This window comes from Bos grunniens, chromosome 14 (assembly GCF_055505025.1).
Source record: "Bos grunniens cultivar Pamir isolate PY7600 chromosome 14, Bosgru_T2T1.0, whole genome shotgun sequence".
Classification (NCBI taxonomy): Eukaryota; Metazoa; Chordata; class Mammalia; order Artiodactyla; family Bovidae; genus Bos; species Bos grunniens.
This window is the reverse complement of record NC_141178.1, coordinates 53,066,754-53,086,845: the sequence shown is the minus strand read 5'-3', so window position 1 is coordinate 53,086,845 and position 20,092 is coordinate 53,066,754. Positions and strand designations below refer to the sequence as shown.

The 20,092-nt window shown below is 39.5% G+C and overlaps 1 protein-coding gene across 4 annotated transcripts in view; it reads right to left on the bottom strand.

Moving 5' to 3' along the window:
- The window catches only part of CYP7B1 (cytochrome P450 family 7 subfamily B member 1), a 174,304-nt gene that overhangs the window by 5,751 nt on the left and 148,461 nt on the right, over positions 1-20,092 (bottom strand). For 2 of the 4 annotated variants that reach the window (XM_086336812.1, XM_086336809.1), the window contains 4 exons: positions 18,362-18,949; positions 17,685-17,891; positions 8,679-8,753; positions 8,419-8,594 (listed from right to left, as the gene is read on the bottom strand). In XM_086336812.1, coding sequence (XP_086192938.1) covers positions 8,419-8,594; positions 8,679-8,753; positions 17,685-17,891; positions 18,362-18,949 — 1,046 coding nt within the window. The remainder of the gene's footprint in view (positions 1-8,418; positions 8,595-8,678; positions 8,754-17,684; positions 17,892-18,361; positions 18,950-20,092) is intronic. The other 2 variants (XM_086336813.1, XM_086336811.1) reach the window with 1 other exon arrangement.

Below are 20,092 nucleotides of genomic sequence, written 5' to 3'. Positions count from 1 at the left end.
GAGACATTACTTTGCCAACAAAGGTCCGTCTAGTCAAGGCTATGGTTTTTCCTGTGGTCACGTATGGATGTGAGAGTTGGACTGTGAAGAAAGCTGAGCGCCGAAGAATTGATGCTTTTGAACTGTGGTGTTGGAGAAGACTCTTGAGAGTCCCTTGGACTGCAAGGAGATCCAACTAGTCCATTCTAAATGAGATCAGCCCTGGGATTTCTTTGGAAGGAATGATGCTAAAGCTGAAACTCCAGTACTTTGGCCACCTCATGCAAAGAGTTGACTCATTGGAAAAGACTCTGATGCTGGGAGGGATTGGGGGCAGGAGGAGAAGGGGACGACAGAGGATGAGATGGCTGGATGGCATCACTGACTCAATGGACGTGAGTCTGAGTGAACTCTGGGAGTTGGTGATGGACAGGGAGGCCTGGCATGCTGCGATTCATGGGGTCACGAAGAGTAGGACACGACTGAGTGACTGAACTGAACTCAACTGAAGTGCAAATCAGGTATGAACTTTCAAAAATCTCCAATGTTATTAGACATTCACTCCTCTCATATCAAACAGAAATCCAGACTCTTCTGTAGGACCTCTCTTCACATTTTTTCCTATGCTAAGTATAGAGGCAGTATTTCTGTTTTTGTTCTCTAAAATGGGTCTCGACTTAATGACACCTGAAATACCAAGGCTGGGGGAAAGGGAAGGGCAAGGCCTCCACGGTTACTAGGGAATAGTGAATTCTACTGACCAGAGAGGCTGCTGGAGAGGGCAATGGCACCCCACTCCAGTACTCTTGCCTGGAAAATCCCATGGACGGAGGGGCCTGGTGGGCTGCTGTCTATGCGGTCGCACACGACTGAAGCGACTTAGCAGCAGCAGCAGAGAGGCTGCTACAGATGGACAAGTAGGATGAGTTTAGGATTCATGTTTGGATGAAACATATGAAATAATAAGATTCACATTAAGCACTAGAAAAGAAGAGCACTAAGATACAAAGTCTGTCTGGATTGCTTTTTGATGTTTTATTGACTTTCTTCTATGACAGTTCTCTTTAGAATGAGTGTTCCTTGGGTTAACTCTTTTGGTTTCTGATATGTTTTCATAAACAAGTAATATTATTTGTTACAGAAAATTATGGGACTGGTTTATGGAAGGTGTTTGGTCCGCCATCTTAATTTACTCTCAGTTGAGTTTCTGAGAGGACACTGAGCGACCTTATTTCAGCCCATGGTAAATTAAACCATTGATTAGATTAATGCACATGGCATGCATGACAAGACCAAGTCTGTCCTGTATGCCATGCTCATTAGCATTAGACCTGCTCAGCACACAACTTTGCCATGAACTATGAAGCCAGAGGCAAAGAAGCAGGTCAGACCGAAGGCATTCAGATTATAGCAAAAACCCCACAGTACAGATAGATTCTGACTCTATCACAAATGATCTAATTTTCTCGCTCAACGCCAATATTCATGTCAGTGAAACCATTTCCTTTAAAAGTATTGGTTTTACCCTCATTTACCTAGGATACTGATTTTGATAACTAATTAAGCTTTTAAAACACATCTTGGGTAGTTTCTATTCCACCCCTGCCCCCTAAACTTGCAAGCTGATGAGATCATAATGGGAAAATTAATCTGCATCAGAATGCAAGCATATTTTGCCATAGATAGTTCTGGGATATATCTGAATAGGATCTACCAGTGCTAACCTATAAATACCTGTCCATCCTTGGAGCATGGATAAGGACATTCTCTGTGGACATCGACTTTGTTACTAGAGATGGAATTACAACTTGGCACTGTATCTCAGTAAATCTTTTTTTGTTACTGGAGCCCAGGCCTGCCTGCCTGAGTTCAATACTGCAGCTTCCTCCTTCTCAGTGACCAATCTAAGATCGTGCTCTTCTCAAGAGTTTTTTTGCCTAGGCCAAACCAGTGGATATCACTTTTACATTTGAAAAGCTCTCACTGCAGTCAGTCTCATAGTTTAAGTCAGAATATACAGAACGAAAATTTAGTTTGAGTTACGACTTCATAGTATGCTGATATCATAAATAAGCCAGACACTGTTACGGCATCTTGATTTTCTTTTGTATACATGGATATACAGCTGAGAAGCCACAGTGACCAACAAAAAAATGCCTAAATCTTCCTTCTCCCCTGCCACCTTCAGCGAGTGCACATGCAGCTCCCTCAGACTTCTAGTCAATCAGTAATATCACTCGTCCAATTTTCCATCACCTCCCAGTCAATTTCCTCACAATAAATATCAAAGAAATTCCTAGTTGTTTATATTATGGACCAAGAAAGGAAAAGGCCAATTTCTTTTGTTCTGTGGCTACCATCAAGCTCAAAGGCAATATGGGCATACATAGCAATTTTTTTTTTTTAATGTGGACCATTTTCAAAACCTTTATTGAATTTGTTACAATACTGCTTCTGTTTTATGGTGGTTTGTTTTTTTTTTTTGGCCATGAGGCATGTGGGATCTTAGCTCCATAACCAAGGATTGAACCTGCATCCCTTGCATTGGAAGGTGAAGTCTTAACCACTGGACTGCCGGGGAAGTCCCCATAAATAGCTTTTTGTGTAAAATTTCTTTTCAGTCTGTCTTCCTTTGCCAGGACATGGAGAACCTGAGCAGGTTCCATGTTATTAGGAAGGGCTTGTGACAGCTGCTAGAAGTATAGTCTGTTTTTTTTTTTTTTAATAAAAGAAGGGGTGTAATAGTCTCACTTCAGAGATTCTGAGGTCACAGCGACATAGAACAAAAAGTCAGGAAGCTTGAGATGCCGTGATCTTTGATCAGGAACACGATGAAAATAGGATCCATCACATGGCAGTACACTGCCATAACAGTTCAGTGCTACACAATTAAGGGACCGTTAAATGCAGTATTATTCAATGGATGAGAAGAGAACAATCCTGAGAGACAAGCATTAGGCACCGAGATTCCCCACGGCTCCTCTGCTGATTGTCTACTCCTCCACTGGTTGCTCCCCATCATCATTCTTCTGTGTGACCTATTGAGGCACCCATCATGGTGACCATGTTGCTCTGGCCTCTGACTGATTCCGGACAGGGTGTGTGAACCAGTCTCTCAGGGCTACAGGTGAAGAGTCTGTGGGGCCATCTGGGAGAATGTCCCTTCTCATGAAGAAGGAAAAATGTAGTGAAACGGTTCCCCACTCTTCCTACTCTGGATCTGGATAGATGAGAATAAGATCCCTGCAAGGCTGCAGCGATTCTGTCACCAGGCTGAAGACGAAGCTAACCCACAGGAGATGGCAGAGCCAAGAACTCCCAAGAGATGAGACTCGTCACACTGTCTTATTTATCTCTATACTTTCAAAGTCCCCACCGGAGTGCTATGCACATAGTGAGGTTCTATGTATGTTTGTTGAATTAATGAATAAATACATGACAATAAAGTATATTTTAAAAGCAATCTTCAAGCTTTTGAAGAAAACAGAGATATTGAATGAGTAAATAAAGATGGGAAGAATGAAGAGTAGATGAATATTCAAATAGAAAATGTTTACAAATAGAAAGTGGTATACTATTTAGCGCTAGAAATAAAGATTGGGTAGACGATACAATTTCCTGGATAGAGAAGAATTTTGGGTCTGAGTGACTGAGGAACATTGCATAACACCCTAATCTGAGTTCTCCAAATTTTATGTTTAGTTCAAGTCAACAGCTTTTTTTTTTTTTTAAGCATTTCCAGCATGTGAAGGAAGTACTAAAGTTTAAAAAGGCATAGAGACTTCCCTGGTGGTTAATAGTGGTTAAGACTCCATGCCTCTAATGCAGGGGTGTGGGTTTGATCCCTGATTGGAGAACTAAGACCCCACATGCTGTGTGGTGTGGCCATGAAAATATTTTTAAAAAGTAAAAGACATAAAACATAGTCTTGTTGGAGTAGTTATAGGTGTTCAAATCCATATGATCAGCTCTTGTAGTCACTCAATTCATCATTTTGGGTTTAGGAATCTGGATTAGATAAAAGATATGACTTTCTAGAAATAAAAACTGTCACTATTTTGAATGTATGACTAAGAGGCTGCACACTTGCCCTGGTTTATAGCCAGACCTCCTGGGAGCAAGATGACTAAGTACAGAGATTTCTTTTTTTATCTCCGTGACTTGGATTCCAATCAGTGGTGCGCTGTGGCCAGTTTATACCAGTAAGAGAGGGTACACATCTCTTCCCCACACTGTGTTCAGGGTCTTCACGTTGGTAGCAGGAAATCAGTGAAGATGAGAGCGTTTACACCATGACAATTGACAAAATCAGGGTTTTGCAGAGTGCTGGTTTGCCAGCACATTGCTGGTTCCAATATGGTAGGAATGCAAGTGCCAGTTCACTAGCGGAGCAGAAATCCTCTCAACACGGAGCATGTGGTTATAAGAACACAGCCGCATCATAAGGACTAATCCCTAAATAATAAGCTCTTAAGGACAGGGGCCTTTGATATATCTATATCACCCATTATGCACATCAATGTGCTTTCTGGATAGTAGATGCTCAATACAGGTTTATTTTGTTGAAATGTACTAATGGCACAATCTATATTCCAGTTTGAGAGACACAAAATCATGAGACTGTTTTCACATTTGTCATGATCTGTGTATTTTAATAACAGTGACAATAATCTGAAGAATATTGATGAAACAATTTTTACAGTAATTTAGAATTTTTTCAAGGGCTTTCAAACTCATTTATCATTTTTTAATCCCTGCGCCCCTGAGAAGTAGACTGGGAAGGCTTGTATGACATTAACTCAGAGCTTTGGGGTTGGTAGGGGGTACTCCAATGGCTTTGTAATTACTTTGTTTCACTGTGTCTTTCTTTAGAGGCTATTTGGTTATAGAAATGCATCACCATCTAAAACGTTGGCTCTTTCTTCCTATGGGCCAGCTTCCCTTTATACCTTAGCACCTCCACAGAGAAACCAACCAATACATTTGGTCTTCTCCACAGCTCTACTTTTGGATGCTTCATTTTGCCAGAAAAGTAATCATCACCATTTACTAATTACTTGAAAGCCAGTGGCTAGAATTCTGGTTGACAATTGACATAAATTTGAGGAAGCTTCCAGAAAATTTTAAAGGTACCCATTTAAAAAGGTACCCATTCCGAGTTAATTAAGAGATCATCCAGACTTTCTTGGGTGGCATTTAGATGGATAAAGAAGGAAGAAGAAAGAACTGGGAAGGGGGGGGTTTCCTTTGTTCTCGCCCACTGTTTTAAATTTCACTTGCCAATCTGTTTTCCCACATCAGCATGTGCCACCTGACAGGCTAACATCACAATAAGCTAAGGAACCCACATTTAGGGAAAAATAATTCTTGGTACAGGTTACACGCTGGTAGCTTATAGGCCCAATTAGGTATCCAAACATTTTTTGTTTAGCCCACATTGTGTTCAGACTTAATTTTTCCAAACATTTAAAAATTTTAACTTTCACCCAAAAGTCTGTTTTTGAAGTTTAAAAAACTAATAATAAAAATGACTTGATTACATCAGGTCTATGTGCTTATAAGAACTGAGGGTTGGTTCAGAAGCAGCCAAATGATCGTTTTTACCACTCCCAATGGTATTGCAATATTTACACACAAGCCACCCTATCTATTGGATCTAATTAGGCCCAGGATACATTTGAGTGTGTGGTCTCTGCAGTGATTTAACATTTTAACTGAAGTATAATTTCACTTTCGGAACACTCACCCATCTCAGCACTTCCTATTTGCTTCCTTCTATGGGTACCCTCCTGAGTGCCAGGCACTGAGAAATCAGAGAAGGTTGAGGACAGGCTCTCTCTGCTCTAAGAACTTATAGGATATGGGCACATGAGTAAACAAGTCACTGCAAGATACCGTGGGCTGTGCCCCCTCACACAGACTACATAGGCCAGAGGGAGCAGTGGCAGATTCTCTGAGGAATGATGTGGAAATCAGGGACCTTGTCAAAGATGGTGACTAAGAGAGAGTCTTGTGAAGTCAACTGGAGTCTCTCGGTAGACAAGTCAAGAGGGACATTAAACAATAGACAGATGTGTGAGGAAAGAGGTGCCCTGCTTTTAGAATATTCTAGGGTCTCTTGGGCTTGAACATCCTGAAACCATGCCTCACTGGTTGGGAGCAACCCATCTTTTGCTGAAGATTCTCAGTCTCCACGTTCTCCAAGAATAACTGTACTTATATCTGGAGTTCGTCTTTTCCATGATTTTGGACTAACAGCTAGTGGTTGTTTTCTGTATCTAAGGAAAGCCAGGTCTTCCTATATCTGTAGGGTACCAAAGTCAGGCAGTGAGGAATATGAGCCTTTGATAAGCTCCTGGGACAATGCTGTCAGTGACAAATAACCAAGGACAGAACTTTCCAGAATTTTCTTCTCTTTTCTTACTCTTGGCACATGATGGTTTTAGGAATGGGCATCTGTTCTATGAGCATCAACAGCATCTACTTATTGTTATCCTAAGTTATTAAGTGCAATAGAAATCAACCCACGAGCCTGAGAAGAGTGAGTGCTCAGTAAACATTTATAGAATGAATGATTATGTAAGACTTTGCCAAACATATAAAATTGGTTCTGCCCCATACCATTTTTTTTCTGTGCCAGTAGCTATCACATTTCACCATTCCACAACTAATTTCAAGGGAACAATATCACAACAAAAATTAGCTAGTTGATTTTAACATTAGTCAGGCATAACTGACTAAGTTTAAGTCTGGTAAATAGTACAGAATGCTCATCAAGTCAAGTTAGAGCTGTCCTAATGATGCTAACTCGGGGTTCACAGTACTGCAGTTTTGTTCTTCCCACCAATTTAGTATGAGGCAAAGCCTTCTGACTACTATTTATTATGTATAGTTTGGGGGTTGCTATTTAGCATTGTACAGAAAAAACATAATTGAGCACATTTCCAATGTTTACCTTTGATACTGGGTTGACAAAAAATTTTGTTTGGGTTTTTCCATAAGATGTTTAACTTCCTAAAAGTCTAATCCATGAGTCTAACTCATGGGGGCAAGGCTGGGGATACAGACGAGGAGGAGCCCAGAAATTCTTAATGACAGTTATGGTTGGGTAAACATTTATTATTTGTTGATGACTTGAATGTTGATTTTACTATCATGACATGAATGGTAAATTTAATGACAGTGGAATAATCACAAAATAGAAACACAAAGTGGAAATTAAATGAAAAATTGTAGATAAAAATGAAACTGTTTTCAAATTCTAAAGTATTTTTCAAAGATTAGCTATTTACTTGCTTTATTTATTGAACATCTAACTATGTGTGGATTTTTTTTTTTATATTTACAAACGTGGAGATGAAGCTTGTTGTTTGCACAATGTTCATTCACTCACTAATACCCAACTTCTGATTTGCCATCATTAGTTAAGTAAGACCTCTTCTGAAACACACAGAAACTATATATATATTCTCCCCTCACTTAGGAAATTTTGTCTTTGCTGATGAAATAAATGCAAACTATGTCATTGTATTTGAAGTCTGTCCCTTTCTAATTAATTTTCAAAATTCAACCAGATTTTAAACCAGCTTGGCTGTCAAACACCTTAGAAATTGGGTTTAGAAGTGGTTCAGCTCTAAACTGCTCAGAAAGTGCATGGAAGTTTCTCTTTGAAACATGGTATTTTACATATAAAAACCACTGCAGCAACAACCTGACTCCCTGAGAAGCACAGGCAGAAGATGACTGCTTGCAATTTGCATGCAGGTGCTGAACCTCTGAAGTGGTATTAAGGGATGAGCCAGGGTGGATTAATTTCCAGTCTTTGATATTCATTAACTCCAGCTTCAGAAAAAAATACAAGGAGATGACACAATTACCCTCAGAGCTTCACCCGTGAGCAGCAGCTTTACAATCTCAAGTTCACAGTGCCATCCTAATTGATCAAGAAGGGGCACATGCCTTTAGTAAGAGGTGAAAAAGTAGAGAGCTTAACTATAGCAGTGATGGTATCGGACTCTGGGACAGTCAAGCCCACACTGGAAACACTTAGCACAACAGTCTACCAGTGTTTCTTCTCTAAGTGACCTGTCAACAGCTAGCCCTCCATGGTTTTGTAACACATCTCTGCCATGCAAGACTTAATTTTGGCCTAAAGTGACTAGTGTCCATTGTGGTATCAATGTTCATTTCACTTGATGAAACTAGAGTTTAGTCTCATCTCTGTATTTTTATTTATAGATCACAAAACCTTTGAAAGAGAGGTCCTTAAGAAAACCTCTCAGTAAATAGGATGATGTTTCCATTGGATGGAAAAACTGGAGTCATTAAGCTCTCTCAAATTCTTTCTGGAACAAGGTGGCAAAAGAAAGAGAGACCATGAGGGAAGGAATGTGCTTGCAGCATCTAAGACGGAGCGATGCTGGCTGGATGTTTACTTACATCTGGAGCTTCAAAGATTTCAGGGTCGTGGTGTAAGATGGGAGGAAAGATGACGACAAAATCTCCCTTTCGCAGACAGCAGTCCTGGCTCTCTAAATGAAGTGTCAAGTCCTCTTGAACGAAACGAAAGATGCCAGAAAACGAGCAGAGTCGCAAAACCTCGAGAATGGTACTTTCTGAAAGAAACAGGCAAGCATCATTTTTATTAAAATACGACTGCGTTTGAAAAGTACTCTCATTTAACCATCAAAGCTCATTACCAATAACTTCAATTGACAGGGAAATCCTTTCCCAATCAGATCCATCAGAGCAGCAAGAGGGAGTGGATGCGGGCTCTGGATGGGAGAGAAGGAGGGGAGGGGTGAGATAGTGTGGGGCATTTCACAGGCAAGACACAACTCTGCTGTACTGGGACAGAAAGTCATTAATTAGGATTTTTTTGTAGGAAAGATTGATCTGCAAGACAGGAAAGCTGTGTTGGGGTACACTCTTTGGAAATTAAAACTGTATCCCAGTTAAAGTACACCCCTGGTGAGTTATTTCACCAACCTTCTGAAGAACAGCGATGCCTTCAAAGCCAGGCTTAGGCATTTAATATCCACTTAGGCAGTTAATAGTAAAATAATTGTAGTAGTGCTTTCTGAGACAGCTTAACACTTAATTTCTTTTATGCTAGCTGTAAATAAAATGTGAGTCAGCATTTGCTGGAAAAATTTCAAAGGGAAAATACTTTGAGAGTATTCAGAAGAAAACCAGATTTCTCTGTGGCATCCAGGGAAAATAGCCACCATCATAACCTGGAAGATTCCAGAAGCTGAATGTCCTTGCTTTCCCAGTGGCCTTCACCTTTTGCTCCTAGCACGACAGATTTTATGGCTAATTTCCGGCAATTTATCCTGGCAGTTTGAGGAGGAATTCCTTTGGGAATAATATGCATAATTTGCATAAATCATTCTGATAGCATGCACATCAGCATGTAGCTGCTGTCTAGGTCTGCATCTCTGCCTTCATAATCAAAACTGACTATGTTTTCACCAGCGCGAATGGGTCCTAGAATAAAAAGCTTGATTCTTTCTAATCAGCAATGTGAAAGAAGAGCTCCAAATTGAGCGTTTTCTCCCTCCTCCACATGGTAACAAATGGTTGTGTTTATGGCTTGCAGTTGAGAATCACACACACACACACACACACACACACACACACACAGAGCCCAGTTTCTTAGTGTTCAGTAAAGCTCTGAAATGTAGAATGACTAATTATTAGATGATAGAAGCAGGCCACTCAGGGAGGGCTTGCATCAGCCAAACAAATAAAAATAAATGTTATTTCCCGAAAATTGAAATCTATGCACAGCTTGCATGGGGATATCTAACAGCTTTCGGGACCTTCTCCCAGGAGGTTTTTCCCTAAGCATGCATTTGTCTAAAGAAATGAGGCTGCGGTTCGCTCTGTGTGGCCAGTGTGGTGATTCGATGTGACGCACAGTGAGACCGTGCATATTCTTTTAGACTGCCTTCGTTATTATAATCAGGCAGAGTCAAATCGGTTTGTTGGTGATGAGGCCAGAAAAGAACTTTGGTTTTGGAACGGGGACTCTACTGCAGATAGCCACAAGGCGCCTGACACGACGGATTTCAGCTGGCAGGACACCAGCGACCAACATTTCCATGGTGCAAAGCAAGGGTCAGCTTCCCATGCGCTGCCGCTGGCTCTTGCTGAATCAACAGCAGCGCAGCATCATTTTAGCTTGTGGTGTGAAATGGTAGCTGACATATGCATCAGAGCTGGGCACCCACCCGGTCCAGTAGGGGTGCGAGAGGGAGAAATACAAAAGCACGGTAATTGCGGGCTGGCCGCTGTGACGGGGCAAGCATTGAACGGTCCGAATAACACGGTCAAATCCCATTGGCTGACGTGCTCTAGGGGAAGCGTGGCAGCTTGCGGCCACCACAGGATCACAAATGACAATCGGGCAAGCGTATCTTAGGCGGAAGTTAATCACAATAATGGAGCCCAAAGTGTGGCTTAGCGGTTGGATCGCAAATGACAAATCTGTTTTACCTTCCAGTACCAGTTATGTGCTTGAGATGAGGCTGGCTCTGGGTCTGAGCGGTCATGCGATCATCATCAGAGGACACAAGTCATGAACATTATTATCCTCAGAGGAGAGGGGGGGCTATGGCTCTGCGTCACAAGGTACAGACACAAAAGCCATAGCCTCGCTGCGGGCCCCAGGAAGAACACGGGCAGGGCTATACGTTGAGAAGAATGACAACTGCACAATAAAAAAAAAAAAAAAAAATTGCAGCCTCGACTTGTAGTTGTCATAGTTGAGCAGACACCAGCCAGTGCCACTGACAGACCAGCTGGGCCTTGGGAGGCCGTCCATGCCGCACCAGGAGGTAGAGTAAATTATCCTACACGCCAGAGCAACATCTGTTTCTGTGCTAGTGCCGAACAAACAAGGCAATTGAAAACATACCAAGGGATAACCAAGCAACAGATGAACATGACCCTCATTTTTTCCCCCTTCTCACACTCGAGGTGCTAAACTTCATTGTGCAAGCACTCCACGAAAGAGGGGCCAGGTTGGTTTGAGAAGGTGTTGTCAGAGAGAGTTTACATATTGCCAAAATGGAAAGAAAAGCCTGATAGTATTGTTATTCTTAGAATCTTCCTTCCCCCCTTCTATCTGCATTTCTTTTATACCAAAGCTAGCACTCAGTTCTCAATTCGCTCTAGAATTAAAAAAAAAAAAAAAAACTTTCCATACACTTATAAATATTCAGTCTTTAAACCTAATTTGCTATACTTAGTTCACATGCCTTCAAGCATTTGTCTTCCAATTTCCACTGAATAAATGCGTACTAATGAGAACTAGAGCAAGCTGCTGAGGCAAAGCTGGGTGACTTGGGTCTGGCCTGCCACCAGCTTGTGATAGGCGGGCAAATTGAGTTAAAATGAAAAGTCTTGTCAGCTGAAATTCAACATGGTAGCCAAACAGCAAGCTGTCAATCATTCCAGCCAAAACAAGGGACTGCAGGTAATAAAAGGTCATCGTGATCATTAGTGCACTTGGCTTTCATAGGCAAGTTAATTTTAATTAAATGTGATCTCTATCTGTAAATGTTTTATAAAACTTATTGTGCATAATGGGTTGTTAATTTATACTTACATTTAGCAGGTAATGGGACCCTCTACTTACTAAACGCACTGTAGAGAAATGGCTATCAAGAATGCAAATATTTGGAGGATCATTTATACCAGCCACTGCAAGGTGCCAACACTTGCAATTGTGAATACAATAAGGCTGCTGATGTTTTATGAAGAACTGAATTTTACTGACCAGTATCCCCAGGAAATTAGACTGCAGAATTCCCACAATGAACTTGGAATTCTGAGCCTGCCCTGTCTCCTTCACTTGACTAGGAGAGATTTGTTTCTATTTGTAGGATATAAAAATATTCTGATTAAGTATCTTTTCTAAGCAAAAAGCTGAGGAGCATGTTGAGCTAAGAAGCGACACAATGTGACTGGGAAAGAAAATGGTAAAGAAAAAGAAATGCAGGTAGAAAAAGATATATATACTTTCTCTTCTGCCCTCAGATCTCAATTCTGGCTGTAATAATTGACAGATGATTCTCATTTGCAGATTTAAAGCGCTGAAGCCGCTTATGACAATCAATAATGCATGTTACAATGCAAACACAAACAAGCACATCCAAGTTTCTGCCTCACACTTAGGCCGTGTCTGGATGTGTGGAATGAATGTACTGTGACATGGCCAGGCTGTTAATTTGGGTCATCTTAATGATTGGTACAGACTGTCACACCATCTGATTAGCCATGGTGATCGGTGGATAGCAATGATGGCTGGAGTGAAATAACAGCCAGCCTCTGCTGAAATGGGCTGGGATGGTCTTTAAAAAGAAGGTAGACAGGAAAGGGGATGGAGGGCTCTGCAGATAGTGCTCTAGAAGACTGAGAAACGGAGTGAGGCTACAGATGTGTGTGCCAGTTTTTATGTAACTGCCTTCAAGACAGGTGAGAAGCTATTGAATAAATAAGACATTATCATCATCAGATAATCTGAAGCCAAATAACTACTTTTTGGCTCAAGAATTGTGTATTTTAAGTATAGTTAAAAATAAATCTGAATCAGTACGCATGCCTACTTTCACTCTGCACTGCAGACATAGCTTTTGGTTCACTGCTAAAACACAGAAATATAAATTCAACATTCATAGAGTCAATAAATAGACTACTGAGGTCCTTCTCTGCTCAGGACACTGGGCTACTGCTGTTGGTGGAAAAGAGAACAGAGATTATGGATGTTCCGCAGGGTCCTACTGAAGATACTGTTAAATTTCTGATTGGATAACTCCAATGATGGCATTCCGAAAGTCCATTTAGTTAGCAAGTTATTTTCCGTATTGGCTGAAATTTTCCTCCCTTTAGAATACACAAAGGCAAAAAATTTTGAATCTCTCTTCTATATAACAGCCCTTTAAAAATATTTAAAGACAATGATCATGTCATTTTTGAATTGTATGTCAGAGATGATAACGGCCTTTAGTCTTTAACTCAATTAGTCAACGTGCCTCTTACAATGTGGCAGAGCTGGGTGTGCTATTTCAGCTGGGAAAGTAGACAGGAACTACTTTGCCCTAGATACCACACTTCTATTAATATTTTGTTGGATGCATACGAACAATAGGTTTTTGAAGTAATAACACCATGGACTTGTGTTAAGCTTTCTGATGTCCCAGAAGTATCGGCTCTGATGGCACGCTTACAATCACCTGAGGTGGTTTTAAAAAAAAAAAATACTCCATCTCAGGCCAATGGCGTCAGAACCACTGCATTAGGAAAACCTTTACACTCATGGTTTTGAACCTTGGTTGCACATTTGAGTCCCTCAGCCTGTACCTCAGACCATTGAAATCAGAACCTTTGAGGGTGGGACCAGGTGTGAGTACTTTTTTAAGCTCCGCAGATGATTCCAAAAGCAGAAGCACATGGGATCTTAGTTCCCCAACCAGGGATCAAACCCATACCCCCTGTCTTCAAAGCACAGAGTGTTAACCACTAGACCACCAGGAAAGTTCCTGAGAACTATGACTCTGAACCTAAACCCTCCTCTGCTGGGCCACTCATCTCTTTCCTTATCCTATTCTTACGCAGTTGATGTTTGGACCTATGTACAATAATTTGCATTCTCTTTATATTTCCCTTTCAATCCTTGCAACACCTGTTTCCAGCATTCATTATATTATCTAGCCCTCTTTGCTTTGTGCCGAGTCAAAAACTTGATAAATATCTAAACCTGTATTTTTCACTTTTTTGACCACTGTCTCCTTATGTTACTTATAAAAAATTCCATCAATTATTTCTAGTGTACACCTTGTGGGAGATGCCTCTCTCCCCTCCTCCAGTTGGAGATTTCTAACATGAAGTGGAATTTGTACCTCCTGTATAGCCCCACTGGAAGAGAGGATTTTGTTAAACTTTACTATTGCTGTTTAAATTATAGACACTCTTAATTTTTAAAATACACAATTTTTTAAAATAATGAATGAGCTTTTTCAAAATAACACCCACAGTTATGACAAACATAATACATCACACTAAGATGTTAATAGTGAGGCAGACTGTGCGTGTGTGAGGTATACGGGTATTGTCTTTGTAACTATTCTGCAAATCTAAAACTATTCTAAAATAAAAATTTTATTTTTATTAGGAAAAAAACACAAAATTACAATGTGAACCTCTTAACCCCAACCTTACCCTCAAACCCAACTGCATTTGAGAATTCATGATATATATCCTTGTGAAATATAATGGTCAAGGTCTTGGTATATTTCTAGAGTATTTTTCCCTGAGTTGACAATGTTCATGGATTGGCATTGAAATTAGGTAGACCTGACATCAATTTCAGGCTCTGCCACTATCTAGTTGTATGATTTAGATCGGTTAACGAATCTTTCTGCACCTTGTTACCCAACAATTAATAAAGATAATATACTTGAGGATAAGATAAGTTTACTTGAGTTTACTTACATGTATATAAGTAAGTTAATACTTGATGATGATGAAGTAAGCTAATAAGTCTGCTACATAATAAAATAATAATTATTAATATTGTCATTCATACTGTCTCATCCTGAAATTAAGAATATAGTTAACTCTATCACCTTCTAGCTCACATTTTCTGGTCTCTTCTATGTGCACATCACAGCTGGCTTTGATGAATCAAGATACAAAGAACTCCTCTCCCCTCTTTGTTTGGACAAATTTCAAAAAAAAAAACAACTCCTTTTGGGACTTCCCTGGTAGTCCAGTGGTCAAGAATCTGTCTTTCAATGTAGAGCACATGGGTTTGATCCCTGGTTGGGGAACTCAGATCTCACAGGCAAATAAGCCATGCACCACAACTACAGCACATGAGTGCCACAAGGAGCGAGCTCGCAGGACACAACCAAGACCCTGCGCAGCAAGTAACTAAATAAATTAAAATATTTTAAAAAAACTCCCTTCCCTTTGCATGTTCTACTAATATAAAAATTTTCCTTCCTGGTTTAAAAATAAATTAGCATTCCTTTTATCCTTGTGATCCTTTTTCTTACAATAATAAAAATTCAAGATATCTATCTTTAAAGAAATTATACTTAGAATACATAAAACTCTTTTCTTAAGGAGGTAAGATGCATGTACACTCAGTCCATGAAGTGCACTGTAAATATTTAATTCTGTAAGTCTTGCCTTTCAGCTTAGAGTTCACACCCTTCTGATAGAGATACCCATGATACAGTTATGACTAGATACAGAGGTCATCTGTTCTGGGACTGTTCATATTAAAGAAATTGCTTCAATCTGCATTAAACAGTCATCTGGAAAAAGAAAAAAAAATGGACCGGATTTTCTAGAAGATTCAATTCTGGTAATGAGCAACACTGGCCTCTGCTGGTACCTGAGGCTGTGATGAACAAAGTCTACCTTCTAGATTGCTAAAGGTGCTGTCTGTACTCAGGTGGATCTCCAGGCATTTGGGGTTGGTGGTGGTCCATTCATTGATGATAAGTGAATGATGAGGTCTCTACTCTAGTGATAGACTTTAATGGCCCCAGTTATGGCTCTGGAACTTGCCGTTTCTTCTGCTCGAATACATTTAAACTTGCCTGCTCTAATGTTGTTGTTCAGTTGCTAAGTCATTTCTAACTCTTTGGGACCCTATAAACTATAGACTACCATGCTCCTCTGTCCATGCTGTTTTCCAGACAAGAATAATGGAGGGGGTTGCCATTTTCTCCTCCAGGGGATCTTCCCGACCCAGGTATCAAACCCACAATTCCTGCATTGGAAGTCAGATTCTTTACTACTGAGTCACCTGGAAAGCCCTGTCAGCTCTAATAGCACAATTTTAAAATAATCTTTTCTTTGAATAGTGAGAAGTTGAGAGTAAAAAGAGAGCTGATTAATTTAACTAAATTGTACTGGATACAAACACATATTCCTTAAAGTTTATTTGCTTTATTTCCCGGTATATATCATCTGCTTCATAAAATGCAATATAAATTACTTGAATTTATGGGAAATGCAACCTTGATCTTCATACAAACCATAAATCTTCTACCCAGAAAATACTGTAGATCCATGTGAAAACAACTACCCAGAACTTGATGCAAATTTTGTGCATTTGAAGAAAGGGTGTTAGCCGCACAGTCAGGTCTGATTCTTTGTGACCCCATGGATTATAGCTGCCAGGCTCCTCTGTCCATGGGATTCTCCAGGCAAGAATACCGGAGTGGGTAGCCATTCCCTTCTCCAGGTGGTGTTCCCCACCCAGGGATCAAACCCAGGTCTCCTGCATTGCAGGCAAATTCTTAACCATCTAAGCTACGAGGGAAGCCTCATTTGTGCATTTGGTCCCCAGTAATTCTGAAAAAGAAAAATATAATAATGTTCATATTTTAATAATGCTGGGGTTATTTTCCTTCTCCAAGCAAATATAAAATTACTTTGATAATGTATGCTAAAAACAGCATGACTGAATAAGCTAGCCAACTGTCACTACAAGGCAAGCTTCCTGCTAGTGCCTCTGATGGGTCTTATCCTAACCAGGGGGAACAATCTCTCAAACACTTGGACCAGTCTTTTTAATGTCAACTGGTGGTCAACACTGATCAAGACCTGTAGGGCCTCTATTCTCAGAAGTTCCCATCAAAGAACCTGGAACATATTTTAAAAATATGAAAAAAATGTAGATTATTGTGGGCTAAAATACTTGTTACATTGTCAAAGGAGTGAAACAACAAACATATTTGTCCAAAGGGACCTGGAATAGAGTGTAAAGAAAGCTACAGGATGAAAGGTCAATACAGAAAAAAACCCAACAAAACAAAACAGAATAATTCGCTGATGAGGAATTTAACTTTGGGAATTAAAATTTACTCACATGATGACAGTCATCTTATCAAAACTGGGAAAGGAGAATCCACTGTCATCAAATGCTCATTGTTACTGGCACACAGACCTACATAGATGTTTAAAAGCAACTTAGTCACTTCTGACTTCAAACATATCTGAAAGGGTGACCACACATATCTCGTGAATCTTTTATAGAACAGTGACTCTTTTCTAAAACATGGATATTTCACATGAAGTAATCTGTAGTTGTAGCCTGCTCTTTTCCCTCCTTCACTGCCTCCTTTTCTTCCTTCATTTTTTTTTCTTCCCCAAGTATGTTTAAATCGCAAATTTCCAGGGAAAATCACTCTTACAAGTTTTGGAGAATCATACACTGTAAGCTGTATATGACATCCTAATCTCTGCCTAAAAAAGACACCATTTTGGGGGAGAATAAGTATGTTTTACACATAAGCTGTCTGTTTGAAATACTTTCTTTTTCAATCCCAAATACCTTTCTTGTTAAGATACTACTGCAGTGTTTGGAAAGCATTAGCACACCAACAGATGCTCAGAATCAAATGACTTAATAGGCATAAACTTTTTTTTTTTCCAAATAATTGCAAAGCTTTGGTTTAGCCTTTTGCATACCTTACATAGTTAATTACTTAGGCCTTAATGTTTACATGCAATGAGAGCACCTACAGCTATAAACTACATAATTTATAATTGATGTAAATGGGTGTTATTATGTCAATTAGGCAGCTGTGTCCTCCACCTCTTGGTAAACAGCTTTGAGTGATAAACTGAGTTTGCAGAGAGGTACCTTCTTTTCTTCATAACAGATAAAAATAAATTACCAAGGTAGACCAGGCTGTCCAATTGTTCTCTGGTGAGGTAGATGGAAAATCCGGGCCCTTTCTTTTGACCTGTTGACTGCAGTAAATGGTCAATTTCGTCACGCAGCACGGCCATAGCTTTCGGGTTCCGTAGAAGGTAATACATTGCCCAGAACATGGTTGGAACAGTGTTTGTCACAGAGGCCCAGAGCAAGCCTAAATGATGTGCTGGGAGAAAATAAGTGAAAAGGAAGATTAATAGCGTTTATTACACTGATTAGATTTGCAGTGTGCTAATTAAAAGATGTTAGGACACAGACCCAGCCAAGGATCAGTGCATGCTAATGAGGACCAATAGGCTTCTGAAGTCTAATTTTCTGCTTAATGAGAATAGTTTAAAATGTAATGTGTGTGTGGTGGGGGAGGGGAGGAGGGAGAAGAGATAAGGGGAGTAAATGCAGCTTAGTTATACTCTTTCTCATTATCACCATTAAGTATCTTGCATTACCATCTCAGCAAAAAAAAAAAAAAAAAAAAAAATCAATTATCACAAAGGGTTGTTTCAGAGTAAAACATTTTATCATTAGCCAATTAGAAAGAGCATAAAAATTCTCAAGGTCGCCATTTTGTCTTTTTATTTCAAAGGTCTATTGTAAATTATTTTATTTTAGACAAGTTATCATTCAGAAGTTTCTTACCTCCTATTTCAGTGTCCTTGGGCGTATAGTATTTCTCCAGGATATCATTCCTTCTTTGAACAACTTCAGACATTCCTTGTAACTTAGCTAAGCTTTCTGTTGTCAAGTCTTTTATGAGTTTAGTTCGAACAGACTTGATGTTTCCTAGAAGCTCAATGGGTATGCCTGATGCTAAACGTGTGAATTTTTCATCAAATTTTAAAAAATCATCTTTTAACTCAGTAATAAATATTTTCTTATCATCAGCAAGAATATTTCCATATATGGTTGTAAATGTCATTTCGAATATTACTGAGTTGCAGAATGGCAACAAATATTCCGTGCTCCAGCTTGTGGTTTTTAAAAGTTGGGGTTCAAAAACTTGTTTCAGATTCTGCATTGTGCTTTCCATCAGTATGTCCAAATGCTTCCCTTGTAAAAATTGATAGGTACTATGAATCTCGTCGATGAGGTCAGAATCTGTTAACATCTTTTTGATAGAAAATACTCTCTTTAAGAATTTATTAGTAAATATTTGAAAGCTTAATTTTTGATTTTTTGCCACTGACGTGTAGTGGAAAGGATCCAGGATAAATGTTATGTACTTTCCTAAAAGAAATAAATGAGAATATGAATTCATGTGGCCATACAACAAAAGAAAAAAGATATCTGAAATTTGAGAATATCCTACTGAAAGTTAGAAAGACCTTAATCAACTCATGTCTCAAAGGATGCAAAGTACAATAAAAATCTATTTGATTCAAAATTCCACTACATGTTTCCTTTTAAAATGGAAGATGGTGGGAAAACCCTAGAAGTTTGAAGTTAAATATTCTGAAATTCTTAATAACTTTCAAAAATATAGCTTATTCCTCAGATTTTTATTTTAATGAACTACCAAGATATTTAAGTTATCTTTTAAATAGTCTCAACAGTCATTACTTAAACATTTCTCATATTTTTCCTCAATAATAGACTCAGAAAACAAACAATTCAAATTGGTAAAGTATATTATCTTAGCTTTGATTGAATACAATTATTTTAACTCGAAGATTTGGAGTGAAGCAAGTACTCACAAATGAACATCTAATTCAACACTAACAAGTCACAAATACCAATATTTTCATTTTTATAGATGAGAGTATAGTAGAGGTCAGGGAGATTCACTAACAAGGCTGAAGTATCATACTGATTTGTGGTCAAAAGAAGATTCCAAAACTAGAACCCATCCATTCAAGCTTTCATGAATTTACTTGACATTTATTGACATCCAGGTACTTGGTTGAATCTCTTTCCTCTTAAGATAAAGATGTAAAGGAACCACTGCATCATTATGGACAGTAAGAGAGCAGAGGTGGGAACACAATGTAAGAGCAGCAGGAAGTGGAACCCGCTTCTGTCTGCCTGGAGTGATCAACAGGCATTCTTTGAGGAGGTGATATTTGGCATTTTCCATATATTGGTCCAAAGTTAAGGTGCTGGTTAAAAATACAGATTCCTGCTTGATTCTGACTCAGATGGCTCCGAGATGGGACCTACAAGTCTTTCAGGTGGTTCTTATAAGAAGGCACACTAAGGAACTTGGCCCTCTGATACAAAAGAGCTGACTCATTCGAAAAGACCCTGATGCTGGGAAAGATTGGGGGAAGGAGGAAAAGAGGGTGACAGAGGATAAGATGGTTGGATGGCATCATCAACTCAATGGCTGTAAGTCTGAGCAAACTCCGGGAGATAGAAGGACAGGGAAGCCTG